This window comes from Hypanus sabinus, chromosome 16 (assembly GCF_030144855.1).
Source record: "Hypanus sabinus isolate sHypSab1 chromosome 16, sHypSab1.hap1, whole genome shotgun sequence".
Taxonomy (NCBI): domain Eukaryota; kingdom Metazoa; phylum Chordata; class Chondrichthyes; order Myliobatiformes; family Dasyatidae; genus Hypanus; species Hypanus sabinus.
In genome coordinates, this window is record NC_082721.1 from 29529584 (window position 1) to 29550185 (window position 20602).

The 20602-nt window shown below is 40.6% G+C and overlaps 2 protein-coding genes across 14 annotated transcripts in view; one reads left to right on the forward strand and one right to left on the reverse strand.

The window, feature by feature from the left end:
• Nucleotides 1-5375, reverse strand: part of LOC132406163 (uncharacterized) — a 40746-nt gene extending 35371 nt beyond the window's left edge. For 4 of the 7 annotated variants that reach the window (XR_009516082.1, XR_009516081.1, XM_059991447.1 and 1 more), the window contains exons 1-2: nucleotides 5176-5375; nucleotides 3047-3106 (exon numbers count right to left, since the gene is read on the reverse strand). The gene's annotated coding sequence lies outside the window, so the exon portion shown is untranslated. The remainder of the gene's footprint in view (nucleotides 1-3046; nucleotides 3107-5175) is intronic. The other 3 variants (XR_009516080.1, XM_059991443.1, XM_059991446.1) reach the window with 1 other exon arrangement.
• ranbp3b (RAN binding protein 3b) overlaps nucleotides 1-20602 on the forward strand; it is a 319866-nt gene that overhangs the window by 194917 nt on the left and 104347 nt on the right. For 4 of the 7 annotated variants that reach the window (XM_059991448.1, XM_059991450.1, XM_059991449.1 and 1 more), the window contains exons 1-2: nucleotides 5583-5646; nucleotides 13159-13217. In XM_059991448.1, the coding sequence (XP_059847431.1) occupies nucleotides 5625-5646; nucleotides 13159-13217 (81 nt within the window). In that variant the 5' untranslated portion in view covers nucleotides 5583-5624. Of the gene's footprint in view, nucleotides 1-5582; nucleotides 5647-10150; nucleotides 10268-13158; nucleotides 13218-20602 lie in introns of those variants that run through there. The other 3 variants (XM_059991451.1, XM_059991454.1, XM_059991452.1) reach the window with 3 other exon arrangements.

Genomic DNA, 20602 nt, shown 5'->3' on the forward strand with positions numbered 1-20602 from the left:
CACACAGGATGTGCATAATAAGAATGAAGCTATTATTGTGTTTTGTAAATATCGGCAGTTTTTTTTTGCTCTATCTTTGCAAATATCCCAAGTTTGATTTTTGACGCACCTAATCAACGCCCTTACACTGAAATGCTAGGCAACGCGAGCCATTTTCTTTTGGACATAACCCACGTACTGAACAGAAATATATATATCGGGCTCCTGTACCTCTTGTCTGCTGCAGTCTTACAGTTAGAGATGATTAATAGTGTAGCTGTAGATCCACATAGGGACATGGTAATGAGTAACTGGGGCGTGAATCTTAAGTGAAGGGCATTTTACCTGCCCTACTTAATTCGATCCTTCTTAAAGTTTGGCCTTCCTGGGACAGATTTCTGAGCAAGAGGAGGGTGTGTGAGGGATTATTATTTGGAGATTGTACAGTGTTGGATAGCATAAGTATGAATGAACTAAAATAAGAACCAGTCTTCAGGAAATAAAACATATACACAGTTTAACTTCCAACTGATACTTTGTGGTCTATGAAACCAATCAGTGGGTGTGGGACATTTTTTATCCCATTGAAACTACACATGGAAAGACAATAATGTCCCTGCTATTAGCACATTGGTAAAGGTGTATCCCTGCCACTTAAGGCACAGATCAGGACAGACCTCTTCTGTCATTTAATCTTCTCATTAGTTTTTTTAATTCATGGAATCATTATTAAACACCAAAAAGGCAAATAACCTCAGTGGCCACTTTATTAGGTACAACTGTACACCTATTTGTAAATGCAAATATCTAATCAGCCAATCACATGGCCACAACTCAATGCATAGAAGCATGTGAGCATGGTCAAGAGATTCAGTTGTTGTTCAGACCAAAAATCAGAATGGGAAAGAAATGTGATCTAAGTGACTTTGACTGTGGAATGATTGTTGGTGCCAGATGAGGTGGTTTGAGTATCTCAGAAACTGCTGATCTCCTGAGATTATCATGCACAACAGTCTCTAGAGTTTAAAGAGAATGGTGTGAAAAACAAATCAAAAAATATCCGGTTAGCGGCAGTCTGTGGGTGAAAACACTTTGTTAATGAGAGGCCTGAAGAGGATGGCCAGACTGGTTCAAGTTGACAGAAAGGCATATCTCAAAAAATCATACATTACTAGAGTCATGTGCAAAAGAGCTTCACTGAATGCAAAACACATTAAACCTTGAAGTGGTTGGGCTACAGCAACAGAAGACTACAGATATATACTCAAAGGCCACTTTATTAGGTACAGGAGGTACCTAGTAAAGTGGCCACAATGTATTCTGAGTGTCTGGATTTTGGAACAGTTAGCAAGTTAGGATGTGTGGCCATTGTAAATATGTAATTCTGTAAATTTGCCTGCCTATATTGCAAGTGTTAAAAGTTAAGCAGGTGATTATAGCAATTGAAACTGCAGTTAACCATTCATTGTCATGTTTGTGTTGAAGTACAAAACATTGTGTCAGGATTAGATTTTCAAGAATCCTCAGGACTCTCTCTCCTGAAGGTTTGCTGTGAATAAAGACTTATATTTCCCAGTTACAGCACCCATGTGGCTCAGTTTTTGTCAGCCACAACAGGTTGGATTTGTATTCCTCAGTTTATAAGAATGGGGGGTGGGGGGAGGTAACCTTATTCAAACATTCAAGTTTTTAGGCGGGGGGTGCTTAACAAGGTTGCTGTTGAGATGTTTTCACTAATCAGAGAGACACGAATGAGGAGGGACAGCTATAAGTATCCTAGAAAATTGAGGTGCATAGAAATTTCTTTCCTGGAATTCTCTGCTCCCAACTGTGGCAGATAAGTTGAGGATAAGATAAAAATTTTAAATATTGAGGATTTGAGGGTTACAGAGAACTGACACAGCAAGCAGAGATCAACCATGATTATATCGAGTGGTGGGGTGATCTTGAGGAGCCTGGTGGCCTATTCTTGCTTCTATTTTCTTCTAGAATCCATTGCTTGAATAAGAGGTAGAAGTGGAAGCACTCATCACCTTCAGAAAACTCTGATGATGCGCTACTGACTTCAAACATTAACTATGTTTCTCTCTCCATCCATCCTGTCCAACCTGCTGAGTACTTCCAGAACTTTCTGTTTTAATTTCCAGAGGTCTGTACTGAACTTGAGAAACCATTCTGATGGAAGGATCAAACTCTTAGTACTTCTCATGAAGGGTCCAACTTTAGTCAGAACAGAGGAAGACAATACAGTAATTTAAATATTAACTGCTTCTCCTTCCACAGGTGCTGCCTGATACATTGGCTCCTTTTTTGTAGCAACTGTTTAAGATTTCCAGCATCCACAGTTTTAAAAAAACACTTATAAATTAAATAAAACATGGAGGGACCATCATGAACTCCCACTGCCCCCGATGATCCTATTGTTTCAGACTCTGAGGCCAACGTGAGTGCAACTTTCATGAGGTTGAACCCATGATAACCATCTGCCCAGATGGGGTACCTTGCCGAGAACTAAAAATCTTGGCTGATCAACTGGCTGGAGTGTTCACTGAGATCTTTAATCTCTGGCTTCAGTAATTTCAGGTTACCCAGCTGCCTCAAGTAGGCTTCAATTATACTGATGCTGATGAATAACATGGTAACCTGCCTCAATGACTATCGTCCAGTAGCGCTTACATCCAAAGTGAGAGTCGATGCCTCCAGAAGACATGGTACATCATTAAAGACCCCTCACACCCTCTCCATGAACTGTTTGTTCTTCTGCCATCAGGTAAACATTACAGGAGCATCAAAACTAAAACCACAAAGCTACTAAACAGCTTCCTCCCACAGGCAGTCAGACTGCTAAATAGCTGCTCAACCTGACTCTGCGCTGGACACTTATAACTGGATTTTAACAGACATGTGGGTGTTGTGTTTTACTATTTATTGTTATGTTTATTATTTAGTGTTGCGTTTGTTATGTTATGATTGCTCTGTTTTTGAATCTTGAATAAAGTGTTTTGAGAGGTCGGTGATGAAACACATCAACTCCAGCCTGAGAAGTGACTTGGATCCGCTTGCCTACCTGCTCAACAGATCCAGTAAATATGCCATTTCATCGGCTCTTCTTTCACCCCTGCAACATCTGGACAGCAAAGATGAATACATCAGGTTGCTCTTTATTGACTATAGCTGTGCACTCAATACTATCATCCTCTCAAAACTAATCAGTAAGCTTCAAGCCTCGACACCTCTTTGTGCAAATGGCTCCTCGATTTCCTCACTTGCAGATCCCAGAATGGCAACAATGTCTCCTTCACAATTTCAATCAGCACAGGTGCAAGAAGTCGAGGCTGTGTGATTAGTCCCCTGCTCTACTCACTTTATACTTATGACTGTGAGGCTAAACACAGCTCCAGTGCCATATTTAAGCTTGCTGATGACATTACTGTTGTTGGCCAACTCAAAGGTGGTGACGAATCAGCATATAGGAAGGAGATTGAAAATCTGGCTGAGTGATGCCATAGGAAAACAACCTTTCCCTCAATGTCGCAAAAACAAAGGAGCTGGTCGTGGACTACAGGAGGAATGGAGACAGGTTAGCTCTTATTGACATCAATGGATCTGGGGTTGAGAGGTTGAACAGCTTTAAGTTGCTCGGCATAAACATCAGAGGATCTCATGTGGTCTGTACATACTTGCTGTGTGGTCAAAAAGGCACAACAGCGCCTCTTTCACTTCAGACAGTTGAAGAAGTTTGGTATGGGCACTCAAATCCCCAAAACTTTCTACAGGAGCACAATTGAGAGCATCCTGACTAGCTGCCTGGTATGGGAACTGAACTTCCCTCCATCGCAGGACTCTGTAGAGAGTGGTGTGGACAGCCCAGCACATCTGTGGATGTGAACTTCCCACTACTCAGGACATTTACAAAGACAGGTGTGTAAGAAGGGCCTGAAGGAACATTGGGGACCCGAGTCACCCCAACCACAAGCTGTTCCAGATGCTACCATCCAGAAACGGTACCACAGCATAAAAGCCTGGACCAACAGGCTCCGGGACAGCTTCTTCCACCAGGCCATCAGACTGACTAATTCATGATGATGCAACTGTATTTTTGTGTTATAGTGATTGTCCTGTTGTACATACTATTTATTATAAATTACTATAAATTGCACATTCAGAGATGTAACATAAAGATTTTTACTCCTCATGTATATGAAGGATGTAAGTAATAGTCAATTCAATTCAACAACCTCTCACTCAATGTCAGCAAGACCAAGCAGCTGATTATTGACTTCAGGAAGAGGAAAGTCTAGGTCCATGAGACAGTCCTCATCGGGGGAGTCACAGGCAGAGAGGGTCAGCAACTTTAAATTCCTCATTATTATAATTTCAGAGGACCTGTCCTGGGCCCAGCACGCAAGTGCAATTCTGAAGAAAACACGGCCTCTACATCCATCCTTAGGAGTTTGCAAAGGTTCGGCATGACATCCAAAACTTTGACAAATCTCTATAGGTGTGTGGTGGAGAGTATAATGACTGGTTGCATCGCAGCTTGACGTGGAAACACCAACACCCTTGAACAGAAAATCCTACAAGAAGTATTGGATATAACCCAGACCATCACAGGTAAATCCCTCCTTACTATTGAGCACTTTCGCAGGAAAGCAGCATCCATCATTAGGGACCCCCACCACCTAGGTCATGCTCTCTTCTCATTGTTACTATCAGGAAGAGGGTCCAGGAGCCTCAGAACTAACATCATCAGGTTGAGGAACAGTTACTACTCCTGAATCATCAGGCCCTTGAAACAAAGGACCCTTCACTCAACTTTACTTGCCCCATCATTGAGATGTTCCCACAACCTATGGACTTTAATTCAAGGACTCTTGATCTCATATTCTTGGTATTTATTGCTTATTAATTATTCTTATTTTTTCTCTCCTTGTATTTGCAGTTTATCTTTTGCCGATTTGTTGTCCGCCCGGTTGATGCTGTGTTTCATAGATATGATTATTGGATTTATTGAGTATGCCCACAAGAAAATGCATCTCAGGGTTGTATATGGTGTCATATATGTACTTCGACAATAAATTTACTTTGAACTTTAAACAGTAGTCCACATGAAAAAAAAATCCCCATCCTTGGTTCACACACTTAGTTAGAATAAGCTGGTTGTACTTTTAACAGCATCTATGAAGGAATAGTTACCATTTCAGGAGATGGTATCGACTTGAGAGATCTGGTGAGGATTTTGCATTTCAGACCTTGACAATCCACACTTAATTTGCATTTTTATACATCACATTTTATCTTGACATCAGTCATACAGATGGCATGCCTAATAACCCAACGGCAAATGTAAAGACAAGCCTGGCCTCGACGATCAGACGTTCCCAATTTACTGGGATCTCGCCAGACTCGACAGCGCATGCTCAGTCCACACCCCCTCCCCGACAGCGCATGCTCAGTCCACACCCCCCTCCCCGACAGCGCATGCTCAGTCCATCACCCTCCGAACCCCCCCCCCCCTTCCAAGCGCGTCTCAAGAAACGCGCACACATAGAATCAATGAAAAAAACTGGCGCGCCTGGAATAAATCGCATGCGCATTAGTATCTTCCGCTCCCAAGGTATTGTGGGGAAGCGGAGAATCCTAAAATGGCGGATCTGGCAAACGAAGGTAAGCAAGTGAAAATGGGCACGGTGCTTTGGGGCGCAGAACAAGCAAGCCGCAAATTCAGCCTCGTAATTCTGAGTCTGTAGGGTGGAAATAGCGGTCTATGTGACAGATAGGAGTGTTATAGTATCAATTCCCAGTGAATGGGAATATGAGGGGAGAGGAATAGGGCATACACACCCACAACAGAACACCGGCTAACCAGGCCCCGCTGAGTTACAGGACGAGCACAAAAATTGTTAGTAACAAAAATGAGTAAAAATAATTGGTTTGATAAGGGCGGAATAAACGGTTGGAAGATTACAGATAGGAAGGATAAAACGTGACAGAAAGAGCCCGGGTGACAAAAGTGTGTGGCTGAAAGAGACATCTAATTTGTCTGAAAAGGAAGGGGGGACTTGTGAGGTATTAGGAAAGAAGAGGAGAAGGAAACAATGGAAGGAAAGGATGACTGAAGAATAAATCTGATCAGGAGAGAGAAGAGGAAAGAACATCTACCTTTAAAAATGGGTGAAGTAATATAGATCAAGAGTAGAGGATGGATGGAGAGGTTGTGATAAGGTGCAGTATCAGAAAAGGAATACTGTTTCCCTCTTACGACCACAATTAGGTTGGAAGTGATTTAGATCTGGGAAGAATGAGGTTAGATAGTCTTTGACAGGAGGAAGCCATGTGATGTGAGCTGAGGGAAGAGTGCGGGTTTGGTGGAATGGGAATTAATATCGGAAAACTGGATATGAAGTGCTGAAGGAATGTATTGGTTGAAGGACAGGATTATAGGGAAGGGATGGATGACAATAATTAAAAGAGACGTTGACTCACTTACCCTTTTGACCCAACTCTGCCATTTGTTGAGATCATATCTGATTTTCTGTCTTGGCTCATTTTCCTGCATGATCCCCATGCCCCTAGAAATATATAGAAATCTATTGATCTTGGGTTTGAATAAATTATGAAATTTGTCCTCCAGCTAGACGGTGAGTATAAACTCTGCACAACTAGGACCCAACCACAAATACCTGAGTAAATACAGCACATCAATCTGACAAAAGCATTTTTATTCTTTCTTTTTTCTGTATGTTGACTAATTTTAAGTCTATGCCCGTATATTTACCCCCCCCCCCCATTCCATGTACTCTAAGTTGGTGTCCGTCTTCCTTTCTGAAAATCTAATTGCGCCATTGGGCAACTGTGATGCAGCAGGTAGTACTTCTACATCAGTTTCAGTGGGCTGGGTTAAATTCTGACCTCAGATTTTTTGTGAGAGCTTGCCTGTTCTTTGTAAGGCCAAATGACTTTTTTTCCTGGCAGTTTTGTTTACTACCATATCCCTAATCAATAAAAGGATAATCAAAGGAAGTACATAGGAGATTGTAAAACAGAAGGAAAGGGCATGGCTGAAATTCTAAAGAAATGCTTTGCATTGGTCTTCAGTGAAGAAGGGAAGTTGGCAGAGTTATTGGGTAGAACAGAACTAATGGAAATACGTTAACAACTTGGACGTAGCTTGAGAATCTGTCAATGTTGGTTATTTGCATTTCTAGAAAGCATCTGGCAAGGTGTTACATAAAAAGGTTGATGTGCAAGATGAGAACATACTGGGGGAAATGTTTTAGCATGAATTGAAGATTAGTTATTGTATAGAAGACAGGAAGCCAAAATAAATGGCCTTTTTCAAGCTGGAAGGATGTAATGTGGAGTTCGCTAAGGATCAATGATTCACCCGCAATTATTTACAAGTTGTATTAATGATGGAGAATAAGGTGTATTTGCCAATCAGACTAAACAGATGAGTGGGGTGATATTTGGACTCCATGACAGGATATAGAAAACTTGAGAAAAGGCTTGAAATTGGGAATGCACAATCTTCTAATTATCCTGGCATATGGGACTGGTGCCTGACAACTGGACAGCTGCAGTATTTATTCTCTTATTTAGTAGGCCATGGAGGGCTAGAACTGAAATCAATTCTCACACAGCTTCTGTGAAACTTCAGTTCAGTTAATAATTGGAAAATAGAGAAACCAACTGATTTGAGTTAGGATGACCATTACAAACTACCACTTTATGATAAAGACCATGCAGTTTACTATTCCCATTGGACAGGGAGAGTGAGATGTTGGTTGAATATCTGCCATTATTATTCAATCTGGCCTGTATCTGAGCCAAGACCCACCCACATTGCTGACACACAAATGCTTAATGAAGTGATTGAATAAGCCATGTAGTTTAACCAGTGCTATCACATTTAGACAGAAAATAAAATGTGGTGATCACTTGTCTGACCAAGCACAGAGTTTTGCAATTGCAAAATTGATGCTAGCAAAGGCCTTGTATCTTGCAAAGGCCTTGTGGACGTTGGTATTCAATGCCTAATGGGCAGAATAATTCCTCTCATGTCTAAGGATGATTGGAAGATTGTTACTCAACTAGTCTATGAGTTTATGCATTCTTGCAGACAAGACACCAGACTCCTAGATCACAGTCTCTTTTGTCTCATTGGCAGCACAATCAAATAAGAATGGTGTCAATCGGTGAGCTCATCATTAGTCCCAGGCCTCATGAAATATACCATTGGGTCACACATGGGCCAGGAAGCATCCTGCTCAGCTGACAAATTTTTCAAGTTGAGCAGCACTTGGAAGAAGTACTGAAAGTAGCAAGACCAGACAATGTACTTTGGGGCACTTCACTATCCAATACCAGGAATGGCTTGATAATGCTGTTGTTGACTAAGGTGACCAAATCCTGAAGGATATGGCTTCAGACAGGGTCTGCAGCAATCTTAATTCATGCTGGTGTTGTTGCAACTGCACAGTTCTTGTGGAGATGATCTTATCTTCACACAGATACTCCCTGTCATGTGTTGTGGTGCTATGCATGTATAGTAATTGGAATAGGCTTGAAAAAGATCTGGCAGTTCTGTCCTGAGTGTTAATGTTATGTGGTGGACAGCAGCAGAAATACACACAACACAAGCTAATCATGTGGCTTGGCATGTTCCACACCACTGTCAAACCGGGGGGTCGTTTCAGTTCAGTGAGGCATGGGGATTTGTTGGGAGAAGCACAAGACATATCTCAAAAATACAGCTAACAGAACAGGGTCTAATGATAGGGCCTTCTGTGTGAGTGTTCAAGAGAAGATGAAAGCATTTGCAAGCATACTTAGACAAAATGCTGAGTAGATGATTCATCTTTACTTCTTCCTGAGATCCCCACCATCACTGACACAAGTCTCCAGACAATTTGATTTATTTCATGTGACATCAAGAAATGACTGAGAATACAATATGCCAAGGTTATGGTACTTTGCAAAATCCTGGCTGTAATACTGAAGATCTTTGCTCCGGAGCAAGCTGTTCCAGTTCATTTGCAAAACTACTACCTCAAAGTTCAAAGTAAATTTTATCATCAAATTATATATGTCACCATACACAACCCTGAGTTTCATTTTCCTGTAGGCATACTCACCAAATCAATAGAATAGTAACTATAATAGGATCATTGAAAGATCAACCAGAGTGCAGAAGACAGCAAACTGTGCAAATGCAAGTATAAATAAAGAGCAATTAATAACAAAAATCTGAGGAAAAGTCTCCTTAAAGTGAGATCATAAAATTGTAGAAACATTTGGATGATAGGGCGTGAGTGTAGTTATCCCCTTCTATCAAAGAGCCTGATGGTTGAGGAGTAGTAACTGTTCTTGAACCTGGTGCTGTGAGTCCTGAGGCTCTTGTACCTTCTACCTGACGGCAGCAGTGAGAAAGAGCATGACCTGGGTGGTGGGGATTTCCGACGATGGTTGATGCTTTCCTATGACAGCGTTTTATGTAGATGTGCTCAGTGATTGGGGTGGCTTTACCCATGATGTACTGGGCCGAATCCACTCATTTGTATTTCCATACCAGGCCATGACACATCCAGTCAATACACTCTCTATAACACATCTATAGAGGTTTGCCAAAGTTTTAGATGTCATGCTGAATTTCTGCAGACCCCCAAGGAAGTAGAGGTTCAACTGTGCTTTTTTTGCAATTGCACTTGCTGCGTCCAGGACAGGTCCTTTCGTAACACTTTAAATTAAGTTGCTAATCCTCGCCACCTCTAATCCTCTGATGAGGATTGGCTCAGGACCACTTCTTTCCCTCTCCTAAAGTCTATAATCAATTCCTTGGTCTTGAATGAGAGATTGTTGTTATGACACAACTCAGCCCGCGTTTGAAGCTTCTTAATTGGTTTTGAGGGGATGATGGTATTGAATGCTGAGCTGTAGTCAATAAAGGGCATCCTGAAATATGTATCTACTAACAATATGAAAAATTACCCAAAACCAAAACTACCTTGTGAGGTTTTGTGAATGGCTTAGTAGGCTTTTGCCAGATTGACTGCTCTTCACACTAAAATATTATTTAAAAGACTGTGGCATCAAGACATGCTGGTAAAACTCAAGTAAATGGCATCAGGGTAAAAACTCTCCAATGGCTTTATTCATTATTTGCATAAAGGAATATGGTTGCATTTGTCGGAGGCCAATCTGGCACGAAGATGATTTCAGAGGTACCTTGCGAAGAGTCCTAGGCCCAACCATCTTCAGCTGCTTCATCAAGCACTTTCATCATAAGGTCAGAAGTGGAACATTGCATAAAGGTGCTATTGAAATTGAATATTGCACATCCTAAGCCAATTACACAGTCTTGCCAGCATGCAGCAGGGCCTAGAAAACATGTAGCCATGGCTGAATTGGCAAGTAACATGCCACAAAAGTGCCAGACAATAATCATCTCCAGAAAGTGATAGTCTAATTGCATACTGTACACATTCAAGCTTAAGTTTCCCAGAGATACTATCCTTGGAGGGGAGGGGAGGGATGGGGTGCTATTGACCAGACTCAGCTGAGCCATTCACAGAAGCAGTGTGGCCATATGGAGAGGTCACCTCCAAGAGGACCACAACCTTGTCAGAAGGTTTGGAGACTTGTGTAGCTCCATGACCTGGAAAGCTATGTTGGCTGGAGTCAGAGCTTTATGCTTTGGCTCTTGGTAGGGTCACCCATTGCCAAACAGGTCAAAGGGTAGAGGCCAGACTAGGAGTGGTCTACTGGAATCTCCAGGTTCGGGAGTTCAGCTCAAGGCTAACAACTCTGACTGGTAAAACAAGTTGTTACGGAAACATCATTGAAGGATACTTCACATCTGAGTGCAGTGGTATTCCTGAGGACCCAGAACTTACATGACTGACAGTAGTGAACACCAAGCTACTGACATGATGAAGAGAAAGATGACTGGAATATTTCTGGCTGTAATGGGAAAACATTTAAAATTAGAACTAGGCCATTTAGCACGTATGGGACAGACTTCAGAGCAGAAATACTTAAGGCTTTGAATGTAGAGGGAAGGGTGAAGTGTTTTTAAAATACATGCAAAATAGCAGGTTTCATAAATGAGACCATGCTCAATCTTTATAACACATTGTTGGGTCCCCAGTATTTTAGGAAATAAGTCAAAGTTTTGAAGGGTACAGAGAAGATTTACTAGAATGGTGTGTGAAATGACAGATGTATTGAGTGAAGCTGGGCAGGAAGTTTAAAAGAAAGAATGATTTTAAGAATAAGTCTTAAGGAAGCACTTTTCCATGCTCTTAAGGTAATAAAAGTACCAGAGATGACTTAAGGAAATTGTTAGGTCTTATAATTGAGGAATATAGTGCTGAAAGCTGATTGAAGTGTCTAAAGTAGGCTATCAAAGTGGAATTCACTAAATAATGAAATAATATTAATTTGTAGGGAAGAAATAAAACAAGAATTAGTTGTTTCAAAAAATCAAGACAAATGCACTACACTGAATGGAAGACTCCTCTGCTGTACTATTTTGCAGTTATTCTCTGATTAAAGTAGCAGCTTTCTAACATTTTCCAAAGGTGTTTAAAGCTGATAGCAGCACCCAGATGTGTCATTTCCTTGTAATGTGTTTCACTATGGTTGTGCATGTTCTGTGTTTTGTGTCCAGGGATGTGCAAGAAGTATGTGATCAATAATATACATGTTATTTGAGATGGATTTTTGCAAGAATTATAGCAGGATTGAATATGAGGGTATGTTAGAGACTGCATAAAGGAATGTGAGTCAGAGAAATGTATATGAGAAATGAGCAGAGTAATGGGAGAGCAAACAGGGGTTCAGAAGCAGCATGCATAGTCAATTGACCTTACCCTCCCATTTAATGATGCTATAGCTAAACTTTTATGTTAACCCCACTTTTTATCTGAACCCTTTTTCTTGTTTTCTTAGCATCAAGTCTGTTGATCTTAATTAGAGATGTACTCATCTACTGAATATCCATAGGTTTCTCATACACCTGTGAGTGTGAACAGCCTGCTTAGTATTTTCCACATGGCACTTGTCACAGGAATCAGTGTAGGGTATTCGGGGAATTAGTGTTTTCTTTCATACTTTTACTAACCCTCTAATAATGAAGGGTTACATGCCATTTTCTTTTTTCAAGCGAGAAGCCTGTGGAAGAGTGAGAAATATACAGTGAGGGCATAGGGAATTGTCTGTGCAAGGGGTAACACAAGCAATAGATACATGCAAAGTGATTGAGTGCAGGCATGTGAGATTAATGATAATTTAAGTATGATGTCTCATTAATGTGGTTGAGTGTGTTGGAGAAGTATGTAAGGTTATCAGGAATGGGACAAAGTACCTGAAGGGAGTGAGCATGAAAAGATTACTTATGAGAATGAGCATGTGCTAATACTGAAGTGTATTTACATGCACAGGGCAAGTATACACAAGAGCACTGGGCTGGACCTCACAGACAGTTGCTGCCAGTTTCAAATGTAGTTGGTGGCATTTAGCGCTAGGTCTAGAAGTGGCAATTGGTTTGGAATTACTGACTTAGGATGTGACGGATCCAGAGTGAGGCAATTGTATGGGAGAAAATGCAAAAGTGATTTTGTGTGTGTATGCCAAGTTAAAATGTAAGGGAATACTTACATTTTTTTGTGTGTATGTGCATGTCAAAGAGGGCATAAGGAGCACAAAGCATTTGAATGTGATGTGTGCACTTGGTCACTTGGTAGTGCACATGGACATTAGGAAGTTAAATTGTGTAAGTTGGTTATGTGTGGCAGAGGGTGTCTTAAAGCCCCTCTTTGGAGAGGGACTTGTATGAGGCAAGTCAAACTGCATTTTTGAGGAATAATGTGTATAAGAGTGCTTGAGGGCGATATGATTGAGATGGAAGTGTGACTGTGAGGGAAGGGAGAAAAGAGGGAGCATTTGGAATGGCTCATGTGTAAGAATGTACCACTTTAATGCAAGTATTGGGTGTGTATGGGAGAAGGTGAAGAATGGTAGTTTATAACTGAGTGAAGGAAAGAAATATGGATTACAGTAAGATGAGATTGAATGCAGATGGGTTTATTGGACTGAATTATTCAGATTTGTCTAGCTGAAAAGTAGTTGTGATTTTAAAATGTACACACTAATTTCTTGTCTGTTCTTTATTTGTAGAAAAGCCTGCCATTGCACCGCCTGTGTTTGTATTCCAAAAAAACGAGAAAGGACAGAAAGTAAGCATTCTATCTTGACATTAATCTAACTATATTTCCCTTCGTGAATCAGTTGAAAAGTTTACATTTTAAATCAGCTATCTTTTATCAATAGGAAGTGCAATGCACTTTTCCTAGTTTTCCTTACTCAACAGGCATCTTGATTCTAAGGAATCTCATAAATCCAAATTAAGCCACTGCTCTGAAAATCTGTTTCATAATTAACTATTTTGAGCAGTGAAATTTCTTTTTTTTTACTTCAAGTCCTTGCGTTATATCAGAAATTTTGATTTTTATCCTTCATTATCTTTGATTAAATTTACACCTGAAGTTACATTTCACAAAATAGTGCAGCTGGCCACTTAGCATATAATAGTGAATACTGCTTTTTTGTAGCTTAAATAACATTGTTAGATTGTCTTCATTAATTTTTCTTTTTATGTGTAAAAAAACAGTAATTTCACTTTCATTGTTTTACCTTTTGCATGTTAATGGGAGGAATATTTCACAAAGGGATTGCACCTTTAATTCCAGAGTGCCTTATAGAGTCATAAAACATTGCAGCATGGAAGAAAGCCCTTTGGACCAGCTAGTCTTAGCATTAATCTGCATTGTCCCATTGAATGGCATCTGGATCATAGCCCTTTATACCCCTCCCATCCATGTACCTATTCAAATTTCTTTTAAATAATTGACCCTGCATCTACCAGTTGCACTGGAGGCTTGTTTTACACTCTTCCCACCCTCTGAGTGAAGTTCCCCCTCATGTACCTCTTAAACATTTCCCTTAACCCGTGGCCTCTAGTTGTAGTCTTACCCAACTTCAGTGGAAAAAGCCTGCTTGCATTTACCCTATCTGTCATCATCATTGTGTCATGTCACAGGTGATCATGATCTCATGACCGTGATTGTTATTGGCAAATTTTTCTACAGAAATGGTTTGCCATTGTCTTCTTTTGGGCAGTGTCTTTACAAGATGGGTGACTCCAGCCATTATTGGCAGAGATTGTCTGCCTGATGTCAGGACAGCTGCTCATACAATCACCCACTGCTCCCATGGCTTTATGTGACCATGATTGGGTGCGGGCTAAGTAGGTGCTACACCTTGCCCAAGGGTGACCTGCTGGCTAGTGGAAGGAAGGAATGCCTTGCATCTCCTTTGGTAGAAACATAGCTCCACCCGCCACCCTACTCTTACTTAGATCCCTCAATATTTTATATACCTCTATCAAATCTCCTCTGAGTCTTCTGTGTTCCAGGGAATAAAGTCCTAACCTATTCAACCTTTCTCTATAACTCAAGTCCTGGCAACAGCCTTATAAATTTTCTCAGCACTCTTTCAATCTTATTGATAATTTTCCTTTAAGTAGGTGACCAAACCTGCACGCAATACTCCAAATTAGGCCTCACCGACGTCTTGTACAATTTTGGCATTACATCCCAACTCCTGTACTCAGTACATTGATTTATGAAGGCCAATATCTGTGATGCCACTTTAAATATGGATCTGTATTCTCAGATTCCTTTGTTCTAGCACACTCTTCAGTGCCCTGCCACTCACCATGTAAGGCTTAACCTGGTTGGGCCTCTCATAGTGCAGCACCTCACCCTTGTCTGCATTACTTTCCATCCTCTATTTTACAGCCCATTTTTTCCAGCTGGTCCAGATTCCCACTGGAAGCTTTGCTAGTCTTCCTCACTGTCAGTTATACTCCCACCCCCAGTCTTGGTGTCATCTGCAAACTTGCTGATCCAGTTTACCACATTATCATCTAGATTGTTGATACAGATGACAAACAGCAATGGGCCTAGCACCAACCCTCTGGCACACCACTTGTCATTGGCCTCCAGTTAGAGAAGCAACCATCTACTACCACTCTCTGGCTTCTCCAGTAAAGCCAATACTAATCCAATTTACTACCTCATCTTAAATGCCAAATGACAGAACCTTCTTAACTAGCCTCCCATGAGGGGCGTTGTCAAAGGGCTTGGAAAAGTCCATGGAGACAACATCCACTGCCTTACTTTCATCAACTTTCCTGGTAACTTCCTCGAAAAACTCAGGTTTGGTTAGGCACGACTTAGCATGCGCAAAACCCTTTTCACTATCCCTAATCGGTCCCTGTCTATCCAAATACTTTACATATCTGGTCACTTAGAATACCTTCTAATAACTGCCTCACTATTGTCGTCAGATTCACCAGCCTATAATTTCCTGGCTTATTCTTAGAGCCTTTCTTAAACAATGGAACAACATTAGTTATCCTCCAATCCTCCGGTACCTCATCCATTGATGAAGGATGTTTTAAATATCTCTGCTAGGGCCTCTGCAATTTCTGCACTTGCCTCCCATGGGGTCTAAGCTCATTGTCAGGCCCTGGGGGTTTGCCTAATTTGTCTCAAGACAGCAAACACCTCCTCCTTTGTAATCTGTATGGGCTCCATGACCTTAATGCTGCACTGTCTCACATCTATGAACTCTGTGTCCATCTCCCATTAAATACAGATACAAAAAGAAGAAAAGTATAATAAGTTCACCCCCAACTCTTTTGGCTCTGCATATAGATTACCATTCTGATCTTCCAGAGGACCAATTTTGTCCCTTGTTATCCTTTTGCTCTTTATAGTGTAAGAAAATGTCGCCAATCACTAGAGCTATTTTCTTTCTGAGAAAATGTGAACTCATTACATGAAAAATTGCCTTTAAAATTGCAACTCATTGATTTGAATGCGTTACATGAGCAGTACTTGTGTTGCTATGAAACTCAATATTGAGGTAATTTTACTTTGCAAGTAAAGCTTAGGTCTAGCTTACCTGTTATACATTCAAATTGTGTATACTTAGTGCCACTAATGTTTGATTTAAGCAATCATTTCATAGAGAGGATATTACTAAATACTAAAGAGCTGATCACTGAAACTTATGTGCAACATTGGTGTTCATGATTGCAAATGCAGTTATCACATGCAACATTACGTGGGCTTGCTGGTATGAAGTTTGCACCTGACCTAATATATTCCCAATATTGTGGTAGGTAGTTATTCTAGAAGATGGGGATTAAAAACTGTTCTAGAGCCTTGTTTAACATTTGTAAATCAGTAAAGGAAAGGGGTTGCTTTTCTTCTTAAAGAACTGATGAGACTGCAGAAATGAAAAGTCAATTGTTTCAAAATGTTAAGGCTTGTATCCTTGCAAGAGGTGGAAATGCTACATCTGCCCATTCAACTCCACCCTTGCCTCCATTCAGGGACCCAAATGTCCTTCCAGGCAAGGCTACACTTCACCTATGAATCTGTTGGAGTTGTCTATTGTATCTGGTGCTTCCGATGGGGCCTCTGCATTGGTGAGGCCCTACATAGATTGGGGAACTGTTTTGTCGAGCACCTCGACTTCATCTGCCAAAAGTGGAATTTCACACTGGCCAACCATTTTAATTCCTATCCCCATTCCCATTTGACATACCAGTCCATGACCTTCTCTTTTGCCAAGATAAGCTCACTCTTAGGATGGTAGAGCAACACCTCATATTTGGTCTAAGTAACCTCCAATCATATCACAGGAACATTAATTTCTCCTTTGGGTATTTTTTTTTCTTTTTCTCTTCCCCTTCTATTCCTCACTCTGGCCTCTTTCCTCTTCTCATTTGCCTATCACCTGTTGCCCCTTTTTTACCTTTCCCACTTACCTGGGTTCACCCATCACCTTTTAGCTTGCCCTCCTTACCTCCTCCCACCTTTTTATTCTGGCGTCTTTCCCCTTTGTTTCCAATCCTGAAGTAGGGTCTTGGCCCAAAGCATCTCCAGTTTATTCATTTTCACGGATGCTGTCTGACCTGCTGATTTCCTCCAGCCTTTTATGTGTATTGTTCTGGATTTACAGCATCTGCAGAATCTCTTGTGTTTATGAAGTATTAATATGGTTAGAATGGAACTATTTATTTTAAACTTCGTCTTCTGTTTTGCAACACAAAAGGCTGATACTTTATAATTCCAAAAATCTGTTTGGAAACATTGGTTTCAAATTGGGATATAGTCCACTGGTTAACATATACAAAATAATGGAGGAATTCAGCAAGTCAGGCATCATTTCTGCAGAGGAATAAACAATTGAGGTTTTGGGCCAAGATCCTTCATCAGAACTGGAAAGAAAGGTGGTAGAAGCTAGATTAAGAAGGTTGGGGGAGCAGAAGGAATACAAGCTGGGAAGTGATAAGGTGAAAACAGCTGAGGAGGAAAGTAGATGGGTAGAGGAGTGGGGGTGAAATGAGATGCATTGAGATGATAGGTAGAAGAGGTAAAGGGCTGAAGAATAGGTACCAAAGAAGAGAGTGGATCATGGGAGAAAGAGAAGGAAGAAGGGCAGGAGAGGGAGGTGATGGGGTAGGTGAGGATAAGAGAAGGGATAGTAGGGGAGGCTGAATGGGGATTGGAAAAAGAGTGAAGGCAAGGGAAAAATTTACTGGAAGTTAGAAAAATCAATGTTTATGGCGTCAAGTTGGAGGCTATTCAGGCGGAATAGGTGTTGCTCCTCCAACCTGAGAATGGCCTCATTGGGTCAGTAGAGGAGGCCATGGACTGACATGTTGGACTGGGAAGCGGAAGTAAAGTCGATGGCCACCGGGAAAATCCGCCCTTTTATGTGGATGGAGCAAAGGTGCTCGACAAAGCAGTCCCCCAGTCTTTGTCGGGTCTCAATAATATAAAGGAGGATGCATCGGGAGCACTGGATATTGTAGATAACCCTAACAGATTCACAGGTTGAGTGTCACCTTATCTGGAAGGACTGTTTGGGGCACTGAATGGTGGTGAGGGAGGAGGAGAAGGGGCAGGTGTAATTCTTGTCTTGCTTACAGGGGTAAGTGCCAGGAAGGATGAGAAGACAGAGAGTCACCTAGAGAGTGATCACTGTAGAAGATACTATTGAAGATGACAGATGTTAGAAATTGATGTACTCACTGCTTCACTATTCCCATGCTCTTGTATGCTGAAGACCTGGTTCCTTCCAATTATCTGAAGTTGACTGGTGTCTGTGATTGCAAATCTAAGCTGCTTGGTACTTCCTTGAAACACGCTGTGTTCACTGGAAAGCATATTTTTCTAATGTATAATATCTTTTTATAAAGAAAACAATTCAATTGAAAGAGTGTTGAATAGTCAGTTAATCCAGCAGTTCCAAAGTTGCAAATGTTAATGGAGTTTTGCTGTACTGAAAAGCTTTTTTGCAGTATCAGAATAAGGTGTAATGTGTATAGGCCTCTGTTAGTCTCAATAGACCATGGATTCGCACCTTGGGAAGTTTCCAAGCTGCAAGCCTGGGCAAGGTTTTTTTTATGGAAGACCGGCAGTTGCCCAAGCTGCAAGTCTCCCATCTCCACGCCACCAATGTTGTCCAAGGGCATTAATCCTCATACAGCTTGGCACCGGTGTCATTGCAGAGCAATGTATGTTTAAGTGCCTTGCTCAAGGACATACGCAGCCTCAGCCAAGGTTTGAACTAGCGACCTTCAGATCACTAGATGAATATCTTAATCACTTGGCCACGTGCCAACACAAGGTGTAATATCACTGGCATATGTCATGAAATTTGTTGTTTTGCAGTACATTGCAATACACAATAAATTACAGTAAGAAATATAGTTAAAAATGAATTTGAAGTGTATGCAAAAAGCAAGCAAAGAAAGTATTGAAGTAGTGTACGTGGGTTCATTGTCCATTCAGAAATCTGAAAGCTGAGGGGAAGAAGTGGTTCCAGAAAAGTTGAGTGTTTATCTTCAGTCTTCTGTACCATCTCTGTGACGATAGGGCTGAAAAGAGGACATGTCCTGGGTGATGGGGTCCTGAATAATGGATGCCACCTTTTTGATGCATTGCCTTCTGAAAATGTACTTGATGCTGGGGAGGCTGGTGCCTGTGATGGAGATTGTATCCAAATACTACAATTGCATGAAGTTCCAGAACAGTATTTTGTAAGCTTTTATAATGTTAACAAAGTGGCCCCTCTATATCTTGCGCATGATGCACAGTTCTTTTTTACTAAACTAAAAGATTGTATCTTCCTGTGCCATCTCCTCCCTCCAAGTCTCAAATGGTTTGACATTATAATGTCTGGAAAAACACTTTTGAAAAGCAGTGTAGAAGCCTGAAGGCTTTTGATATAAAGTTTGGGAGGATCTTGTACATCTAAATCTTTTTTAATAACAAGGCTTGCTCAGGCTTGGAATGGAATGCTCCTATTCTCCATTCCAGTTCCCACACTAATTTCTTGTCATTTCTCATCCTTTCTGTTTGCTCCTTTCCATTTTGAAGATACTTTGTCAACAAACTGTTTAAAATTTACATTTTTGTGCTGCTACTTCCTGACTGCCACTTTATACCTGCTAGTGAAAAAGGCAATCTATGCTGGAATCCATTTCTTTATCCTCGATCACAGAAATGACAACCTAGGAGATGATTTTTCTTCCGATGAATCATGACCGAATGTACAGAAGGCTGACTGCCCTACTTTTTGGAAATGGCATGAATTGGAGGCCATGTGTGCCTTAATTATTTTTGTTAGGAGTTGTACGTTGTAAAGGATAGTTACAATTCAGATTAAATAGTGAAGACTTGTCAACTTTCTACAAAACTAGTTTCAAATAACAGCGTAGGAGTTTGTTGCCTTATGTTGCAAAAAAAGTATAGATGCCTTATTTTTAGCTATTATAAACAGCTATGCTATATGGCAACAATGACGCTAAAATTGGTTACCAATATAATGCAACTTCAAGTTTATTGTCGTTCAACCGTATACCTCCAAAAGAAGCTACGTTCCTCCGGACCAAGGTGCACAACAAGCACATATAACTCACACACAACACATAAAACAATGTTATCACAAATAAATTAACAAATAATAAAATATATTCCAGAAGGTGAACATTTAGTGTAATTTTGTGTACTTTAAGACTTGAGTATGAAAAAATCTCCTAATGGTTTTGATCAGTGGGTCCAGAACCAAGTAAAATGAAGTTAAAACTTTAGCATGTGAAAACCACTTCAAACCCTTAACAGAGTTTATTTCAATAAATTGTTGCTGTTCACAAGCAGAAATTGACTGCTGGTTATAAACCTGTGGGACTCTCAAACTTGTTTAAACTTAGCTTGGCTATGACAAGTTAAATAAGCACCAACTAATTTAACAAAATAATATTACACAAAACTCTTTGGATATTCTGTACAAGAGGTTAACTTTTATTAGTTCATGAATTTCTTAACCCAGTCTAATGACCAATCTCTTCCAGATCCATCTTACAAAGTCCATAGTTTATTTTTAATAGCATGCTAGTTTACTTTTCATATAATGCAGCAGCTATCATGATAAATAAAACATTTGAAACTGCATTTCATTTATGCACGTTTATAACTAG